The 9,553-nt window shown below is 42.4% G+C and overlaps 1 protein-coding gene across 2 annotated transcripts; it reads left to right on the forward strand.

Annotated features, from left to right (window-relative positions):
* Positions 1 to 367: 367 nt before the first annotated feature.
* LOC116092946 (melanoma-associated antigen 10-like) lies at positions 368 to 8,201 on the forward strand. Of its 2 annotated transcripts, none has more exons than XM_031374003.1 (4): positions 368 to 418; positions 5,514 to 5,602; positions 6,318 to 6,389; positions 6,527 to 8,201. In XM_031374003.1, the coding sequence occupies exon 4, from the start codon at positions 6,538 to 6,540 to the stop codon at positions 7,783 to 7,785; it is 1,248 nt and encodes a 415-aa protein (XP_031229863.1). In that variant the 5' UTR covers positions 368 to 418; positions 5,514 to 5,602; positions 6,318 to 6,389; positions 6,527 to 6,537; the 3' UTR covers positions 7,786 to 8,201. The 2 variants fall into 2 exon arrangements, with proteins under 2 accessions (XP_031229863.1, XP_031229852.1); XM_031373992.1 differs by lacking the exon at positions 368 to 418 and adding an exon at positions 3,772 to 3,999.
* Positions 8,202 to 9,553: the final 1,352 nt, after the last annotated feature.

A 9,553-nucleotide genomic window follows, 5' to 3' on the forward strand; every position in this document is an offset into this window, starting at 1 on the left:
AGAGCAGTGGGAGGAGACTGAAAGGATCAGGAGCTTGAAATTGCCTCACAGAAATACTGTGACTGGTGAGTGCAGTCTCCAGGCAAATTTTTGGTGTAAACTCAGCTTCCAAGTTCTATGTCTGGAGTTTAAGGAAAATGAGACCTTCTAGGTGGTGACTAAGCTAGATTGGGTCTAGTTTAGGCTTAAGACAAAGCCATCTCTCCGCCTCAGTTTGTGTGGGGAATGTGAAAGATGTTAGGCTATTTTGAACCTGATTTGGGTCAGAGGTTACCCTGACTAGATAGCCATTGAGAGGGAGGTCTTTAAGAAAGGGCTGGGAGGGACCACAGAAGTACTTATAGGGGTAAACCAGTTCTGCCTGTTCAGACGGTTCCCAGTGCTTTAGGCAGTCTGTGCTCCAAGCCTGAAGTCTAAGGTAAGGTTTTTCTCAGAGGGGTCTATGAGGGCTGGGAGGGAAAAGCTAGGGCTTCTTTCACTCATAAGAATATAGTGTGAGAAGAGCTGCCGTCCTGAGGAGTTGGTCTGGATACCTTTAGGTCAGGTTATTCATCCAGCAATGTATTTACCTAAATTATGTTAGAAGTTGTCTTAGAGTCTTAAAGAATGAAATCCACAACCTGAAATAGAATGACTTTAGTTCTGATCAGAAGGATGATGGATTCTCACAGAAACAGTGGAACATGCATATCCAACAGATATGGCCAGCCCACACCTTCTATCCATAATGGGGGGATTTGTCTGTTCCTCATTTGATGAAGTTCAACCTCACAGTCTACTCCTGCTTAAGCGGTTTTTTAAAAGCAGCAGGAGCCTGGCGGTGGTGGCACACGCCTGTAATCCCAGCACTTGGGAGGCAGAGGCAGGCAGATTTCTGAGTTCGAGGCCAGCCTGGTCTACAGAGTGAGTTCCAGGACAGCCAGGGCTATATAGAGAAACCTTGTCTTGAAAAAACAACAACAACAACAAAAAGCGACAGGAAAAGGAAAGGAAAGAAGGTGGAGGGTTGCTGGCTGGAAAGGCATTCTGTTTTTGTTTGTTTTGTTATTTTGTGGTTTATTTTAATGAGCAGGGGGGGTGTTTTGCCTGTATACATATCTATGGACTATGTATGTGTCTCATACCCATGGAGGACAAAAGAGGGATTTGTATCCCCTGGGACTGCAGTTACAGACACATGTGAACTGCCCTGTGGGTGCTGCAAATTCAGTCTGGGTCCTCTGGAAGAGCAGCTTGTGCTCTGAATTGCTGAGCTATTTCTCCAGCCCAATATTTCTTTTTAACAAAGAAAGAAAGCTGTTTTTACTGCCTAGCCAAATATTCCTGGGGCATGAAGGCAAGTAGGCACAGAATGATGAGACCTCTCACAGAAGGGCATCTATTTGGGAATGAAAAATGAAGTCTAGAGTGTGTGTTCAGTAGTGGGCAAAGAGGAGAGTTCTAGGTGAACTGTAATGCTTCTTAGAGCTCTGTGCTGGAAGCTGGAGGGACATGAGATTTTAGATGTGTGGCTGAACATGAGTTGGCAAGTGTGGAGTTCTAGCTAACCATATTGGAGGAGTTTCCCCTACAGTAAAACAAGGGTCTTGATCCCACAAGCAGAGGAAGTTTCTGAAGGAATCTCCATTCCTAAACATCACTCACACTATTTTATTTCCCAAATATGCATGTCTGGAGATGATGGAAGTGTAACTTCTCTGGACTCAGGTTGCTAAGAAAAAACGCTGGGGAGATCTTGTGAATTTTATAAATATATCCTGATTCTCATCTTCTTGAAGGAATAAATTCAGTGACAAATTAAATATAGATCAGTTAGATAGAAGTTTGTTTAGCAAAGGTAAACAAAGCTAACTCTCCAAAGAGAGAACGGAGTGGCTACACTGCTGAGTGGATGGAAGGAAGTTTTCAAAAATTTCATCTGTATTCATCGGGTATGTGGCTTGTTCCTGGGATAAGGTGATTCGCAGGTCTCTTCTTTCCAGCCTGCCAGAAAAGCATCTAGAAAATGGAGACAGGGTCAAAACCCTAAGATAAGTGACAGAGCATTCTAAAGATGTTACCTCACATGTGTGAGGAAATGTTCTTGTAGTTTTCTATCTGAGAAAGCAGTAGCACCCAAACTCAACTTCAAAATTGTTCAACCACAAAGGTATATTCCTTCAGGAGACAGAATGCCCAGGGTCCTGCTGCAGCTTTCGGCAGTTAATTCCTGCCTAAGTCTTTTTCTTCCCACCATTGTCCGGAAGGCCTTGAAGGAAACTTGGGAGAATTTGCTGTGCTCTTTGCCCCCAGAGATAGAATCGTACTGCCTGTGCTCTCCCAGGAAGCCATCCCTACAGGGCTGAAAGAAGGCGAAACAATGTATGAATTCCTGTTTTCTGTCCTGATAGGCAAAGGAAATTGAGACTTTGTAAGAGGCAGCTGGAATTTATTCCTCAAGATGTAGAATTTGAATGATAAATATGAACATTCCTCTCATACACAGACATTATAGAAAATATAATGTCTTTGCCTGCCTGCATATCTATGGACTGTGTTTGTACCTCATACACTTTCTGAGGGTGGGGGCTTCAGGCTACATCACAGTCCTAAACATTTTCCCCATGTTTCACGTCTAGAGTACAAGGAAAGGTGAGGCTTTTTGGTAGAGGGTGTTCCACTCTTTGATGATGTATATCTTGCTGGGTAAACTACTGAGCTTGGAGAGGAGCCTTCTTCCTCCTACCCCAGAAATAGTGGGAATCTTGTTTCTGGTGTCTAAGATATTACCTTAGGGTATCCTTCTTGAGATCATGTTTCAAAATGCTTCTTTTCAGGAGTATCATGACCAGAGTCCAAAATAGATGAGGATTTGGGGATAGGTTGGACTTAGGACTGTTGGAAAGGAGTCCCAGATAAGACAAATATTCAAGTGAGGGAAGACTATCCAGGTACTAAGAGAGGACTGAGGGACATCCCCTTTTCAGAAAGAATGGAGCTAACCCTGTCTATTCGGCACTTATCTCTGGTGCAGTATAGGCTGGATAAATAGTATGCTATTTCTTAAACATATTGACAGTCTGGGGTAATTCAGGCTTTTGGATTGTATAGTTCCAAGTTGGTAAACATTAAAGCAAAAAAAAAAAAAGGTGGAGGATTAGCAGTTTTCCCTGCCCCCATAAATTTGTTTTGCTGAATTCTGTGTGGGGAATCCAAGAAAGATGAACATTTTCAGGTCAGCAAAGGAAGCTGTCCCAGCACTAGAAAATACTGAGAAGAAACCTAAAAAATGAATTGAGGATCCTGATGGAGCCTTAGAAATCTCCTACTCTCCCTTGTGTATAGCAGTTTGGGCCTCGCCTTTCCCAGAATTCATACCAGGAAGCATCCAGAATGGATAGGCTGAGGGTGGTGAGTTGTTTGGAGGAGGTAGTGAGCCCCCTTCATTTCGGGAGAGTCGTAGCCTTAAGGGTTAAGGTCCTGGAAGGAAATTCCCAAACCATACAGAAATAGGTGATCCTTAGTAACTAGGTTGTGCCCTGGGAATTATTAGGCAAGTTTGCAGCTCTAAACATTGTTTCCATAAGTTCAATGTCAGGAGTCTGTGGGACCTGAGGCTTTTGAGACAGGACAGAACTCAGGAAAGTCGTAATCTGGATGGGAAGACCTTGAAGGGCAGATGGGAGCCTTCCCACCCTTACAAAAATAATAGGCTTTAGTCCTCTTTGACCAGATTGTGGCTCTGGGAATATCTGGGCAAGGTTGCAAGTCTAAACATTGTTTCCACAACTTCAGTGTCAGGACTGTGGGACTTGAGGTTTTTGAGAGGAGCCTAAAACTGGTTCAGGACTAGGCTCATCCTTGAATGGGAGGAGCCTCAAAGAACAGCAGGAGCTTCACCTTTCCCTATGAAAATAGGTGTGGCCAAAGTCGCTTGCTCAGACTCTTGCCCCAGAGGCTTCCAGTCTGTTCCAGCTTGGTGGCTGCTACCTGGAGCTCTCTGTCTGAAGTCTAAGAGAGGTAAGGCCTTTTTGAGATAGCATTAGGATTAACAAAGTACAAATTCCAACCTCAGGAAATACTGAGGAAAGAGCTGGGAGGGTAAAATAAGTTAAGGGAGGATTGGACTCATATATATAGGGGTCTATCCAGTATTTGTCTTAGACACAATTCAGAAAGGTGAGTGGTATGTACTTTCTAGCTTTCATGTGTGATATGTAAAGCATTAAGGCATTGAGAGTGGGCAGAACTTGGTCAGGCAGGCATAAGTTCAAGTCTGAGGGAATACAAAAGGGACAGCCTAGGAAGGACACTGGTGGAGAACTAGGAGCCTTGCTCTCCAGAAGAAATAATAGGGTTATAGGAATCCTTCTATTGCTGAAAGGCTTTCAGGTGGGGAGCTAAACTCAGTTCATTAAAGGAGTAGTCCCATCCATGAGTGGAAAGATACTAATGTGTAATGGGAGGCTTTTGTACCCTCAGAAAGGCACACACCATCTCAGTTGCTGATATGGAACCTCTAGGAATATGGAAGTCAAATGGACTCATGTTATTTGTTTCTGCCTTTCGTGCTAAGTTCATGAGAGATGGGCCTTCAGGGGAGGTGGCTGGACTCTGGTTGTCAGAGGAGCAATTCTAACTATAGGAACCATGAAGGTAGCAAAGTGAGGATTTGGGGCCTACCCCTTTCTTACAGGTAGAGAGAGGCTTTCTCAAACACCATTCATTCCAGGGAAGCTTTAGTCATTCTGAGGATTCTACTTTTTCTAGTGTTTTGTAAGCTTAGGAGGTTGAGACTTTTGTTGAAGGGTTGGACTCTAATTATCATGTGTAAGAATGTGAACTTTGGAAAGGAGGACCTTGAGAGAACAGTTGGTCCTGTTTCTCAGACAGCTTTGCCAGTACCCTGAGAGCAGGCATTGCACAGCAACACCTTCAAAACAATTTTAGGTTGAGAGTCAAAGAGAGATCTGTCCTGTTAGAAGAGGACTATATTTCAAAAATAAGAGAAGGATTCTCTGCCCCAAAATATCCAAGAGACTGCCCCAGTGATAGTGAACTAGGAAAATTCTGACAGAGTCCTCTTGTTGACACTTTATAAACTTGGCACTCTTTTGCAGCGAATCACATTATAGTCTCTTCACAGAAGTCCTCCAAAATTGAAATCATTAAAGTAACATACTCCTCTCTCTGGAGTACCCACAGGCAGCTAGACAGAAGGGAAAAATCAGTTCCATTACATCTGTGGGGGATGAAAATCATCCAAACCAATGCTCTCAGTTCTCTCTGAGAGCAGGGTTAATGTTTATTTCCTAAAGCTGGAATTCCTCCTTTTCTAAGTGTAGTCTAGCACCCTCTTAAAAGGCTCATTATCTTAAGGATATAAAACAGTTCCAAATTACCTGGGGCATCCCAGGGCAACTATCTGGAGAGTTAGGGATGCCTTACTTCAATTCTATTGTAGTGGAGATTTGTAGTTCTTAGGGCAAAACTTAACAAGTATCTTACTTCCTCACTGTTGTCTGTATTCTCAGGAAGTAAACATCTTCATTGGAAGAGAAAGCTGTGTGGGAAAAAGGAATAGCAGATCACCAGAGGGAAAAGTCTGTCTGGAGTTCATCAGGTAAGAATCCTGAACCAGGAATGAGGACACAGTCCCCATTCTCCTTTTAAGGACAGAAGGCATGCTAAGCTCAACTATGGCCTGTTTTTATCTCTTGGAGGAACTGTGTACGTGGTCAAATGTGTTTCTTGCTCTATCTTTGTGCTCAAGGAGTTGTGTAATAAATCTGAGGGAGCAGACCAGAAACAACAGAGGGAGAAATATGAAAGTTATAAAGAGGAGAAAGGGAATGGGCTATGTGGGGAAGTACTGTATGAAGAGGGGGACCAGGAGGAGGAGGGGGCTGTGATTAGAATTTAAACAGAATGAATAAATAAATAAACTAATGAAAAAAAGTGTCTCTAGCCTAGGAGAGCTATGATCCTTGCAATTAGGCTAGCACTTTCTGCCATTCAGTTTAGCCTGATATTGTTGGAAATCATGCTCCTTCATGTTTGCTTCATTGTGTCAGGAATGTTTAGATTTGTCCTGCTAATGTGACCTCAGTCTGCCAGATGGGTATAATCTATCCCTTCCTTGGGTAAAGGTGAGCACAGAGGGGAGCTTTCATGCTACAAGGGGCTTAAGTGTGGCACATATCTGAATATACACAAACATTATGATGTACAACACTGGGACTCCAAGGCGTTGGTCCCACATAACTCTAGTACACTTCTTGAAGTCAGACTCAGCAATCTGCCTGAATCCAAACAATATTTATCATGTTCTTCCACAGGTTCCTAAAGGACAAGCTAGTTGGAAAGGCTGCAGAACTCAGAGGCTATTCCATATCACCTGGAAAAAACCAGTAAGTCGTCTTTTGTTTGAGATTTTAGAGCAGATATTTGCCTTTCAGGGTGCTCACTCTCCTGTTTTTGTCCCTCCCCTCACCTGTGGAATCTCATCACTGTCAGTCCTGTTCACAGTTTTGTCTTCTGTCTTCAGAAAGCAACATAATGTCTCGCTACGGAAAGCACCCACGCCTCAGCCTGGAAGAAGGTGTAAACTTCCAGAATCCAATAGAAACGGATGAGGTGGTGTTCCCAGTAGTTCCCACACCTGAGGAAGAGGAGAGAGAGGGAGAGGACGTGGTCCAAAGGGAAGAGGAAGAAGATAGCAATGAGCAGGAGAAGGAGGAAGATAACATTGAGAAGGAAGAAGAAGATGATGAAGCAAAGGAGGAAGAAGAGGAAAAGGAAGAGTCTGATGATGAAGTGAATGAGACTGAAGAGGAAGAAGATATAACTTCCATGCTTTTCTCTAATGTCGCTTTAGCTGCTTTATCCCCTCCTCCTTCTTCCTCCTCCTCTTCTTCCTCCCCTTCTTTTTTTTCTCTGTTACAGAGCGATCTAGCAGAGACTGAGGCCTTTGCTGTAGGACTGCTGGGCATTTTTCAGAATGCTCAGAGCTTCTTCCCCTCACCTACATTAGGGGAAAATTTAGATGAAGCAGTTGGCCACCAGGAAGAGAGTTCAGGTGTTATCCCATCTCCAGAAGGCCCTGACTCCTTCCTCGATACTGTAATACAAGAAAAGGCTACTGATTTGGTGTTTCTTTTCATTTATAAGTATAGAATGAAGGAACCCATCACATTAACTGAAATCTATGAGGTTATAACTAATGATTATGAGAACCATTTTCCTGTCATTTTCATTGAAGCTTCTAAATGCTTGGAGATGACATTTGGGATTGATATAAAGGAAAGTGATCTTGTAAGCAATGCTTATGTCTTTGTCAACTCACTGAACCTCACCTATGAGGATGTGCTGAGTGACAGTGATAGCCTGCCTAGAAATGCTTTCCTGATAGTTATTCTGGGTGTAATATTCATAGAAGGGAACTGTGCTTCTGAAGAAAGAATCTGGGAGTTCTTGAAACTGGTAGGAGTGTATGATGGAGAAGAGCACTTCATTTGTGGGGATCCCAGGGAGTTCCTCACTGTAGATTTAGTGCAGCAAAATTACCTGGAATATCGGGAGGTGCCTAATAGCCAGCCTTCGTGCTTTGAGTTCCTGTGGGGTCCAAGAGCCTATGCTGAAACTACCAAGATGAAAGTTTTGGAATTCTTGGCAAAGATGAATGGGTGTGATCCATCTGATTTCTCAGTCTGGTATGAAGAGGCTTTGAGAGATGAGGAAGAGAGGGCCTGGGCCTTAAATAACTCTGCAAATACAAGCCCAAATGCATGGCTTCTAGAGCGCTGATCACTGGTTTCTCTTACCCAGTGAGACGGATCTCTTTGGCATGGATTCACTCTAATTTTGAAAAGAGCAGTCAAAATTTTAAGTAAGGGAAAATCAAACTTATGCTCAGTAGAACATTATCACTATGCTAATTGAGGCTTTCTTAACTGTTTCATTTGGGGTTAATGTTAAATGTTACTCATTTTAAGGGAAAGTGTATTGCCTCTAAAATCTGTGATTGAAACTGATAATACAATCATTACTGTTTGTTGTAAAATATAGTGGAAGAATTACATAATGTTAACTTTTGATTGCTTTAATCCTTTTATTCTATTCTGGAAAAGTAAAATGTAGTATGCATTTATTTTCTAGATTTATGTAACAAAATAGGACATAATAACAAATCTTAATAAAGACTGCTCACTTACTCATTCACTCACCAAATCTTTTCTGTTTGGAAAACACTATGTTATTGGGTTGGGTACATTGAAAATGAAGGCATTTCCTTGAAGAAGGAATCATAGAGTATGGGAATAGCTATCATACATGGAACTTGGTTAAGTATATATCAAGCTAGGAAAAACAAGTGGAAAGAAAGAACAATTTAGGAGGTGGGGTTCCAGTTATCAGAAGTTATGTGCAACTATTCAGAGGTAGAATGGCAGAATTTGGAGGCTTTGGGAATAATTTAAATTAAGCTGCAGCTGTCATCAAATGTCAAACTTACTAGTATTGAAATTCCTAGCCTTTAGAGGCATTTTATCATTGAAGCAATCAGAAAATTAATCTCTATTCATAGAAGGTTATATTTAGGCAATAACATCAAAAATATTGGGGTTCTTTTACATGTGAGTTTGAAAATATAATACACCAACACAGGCTTCTTGCCCAACAGGAGAAGTATGGATCCGGTTAGAAGATCCAGAGTCAGTGTGGGTAAGCAGACACAACCTGAGAGGTGACAGAAATATCCATGGGAGAAAAATCCCTGAAATCCTTAAGGTCAAATGCAAAATCAATCCAGAGCTCAATTATGGCTACCACTTAGGCCCAAATCTAGAGTTTAGTACAGCCTGGAGTATGTTTCAGTGTTCAGCTTAAAGATGAAAAATTGAAGCATGAATGCATAGGGATGAAATTTTGAAGGAGACGTGTCTATGAATGACATTTCTACTACATCTACTATTTTTGATTAATTTATGTTTTATTTCTTCTTTATTTTTTTATTGGATATTTTCATTATTTACATTTCAAATGTCATCCCCTTTCCCAGTTTCTCTCCCCCCACCTGGAAATCCCCCATCACATCCTGCTTCTATGAGGATGTTCCTCAACCCACCCACCCACTCCCACCTTCCCACCTTCAATTCCCTTACAATGGGGCATTGAGCCTTCACAGGATGAAAGGCATCTCCTCCCATTGATGCATGCATGACAAGGCCATCCTGTGCTACATATACTGCTGGAGCCATGGGTCCCTCCATGTGTACTCTTTGGTTGGTGGTTTAGTCCCTGGGAGCTCTGGGGGATCGGATTGGTAGATATTGTTGTTCTTCCTATGGGGTTACAAACCCCTTCAGCTCCTCCAGTCTTTTCTCTAACTCCTCCATTGGGGACCCCATGCTCAGTCCAATGGTTGGCTGTGAGCATCTACATCAGTATTTGTCAGGCTCTGGCAGAGCCTGTCAGGAGACAGCTATATCAGGCTCCTGTCAGCACACACTTTCTGACATCCACAATAGTGTCTGGGTTTGGTGACTGTATATGGGATGGATTCCTAGGTGGGGTA

Source organism: Mastomys coucha, chromosome X, assembly GCF_008632895.1.
Source record: "Mastomys coucha isolate ucsf_1 chromosome X, UCSF_Mcou_1, whole genome shotgun sequence".
NCBI classification, from domain to species: Eukaryota; Metazoa; Chordata; class Mammalia; order Rodentia; family Muridae; genus Mastomys; species Mastomys coucha.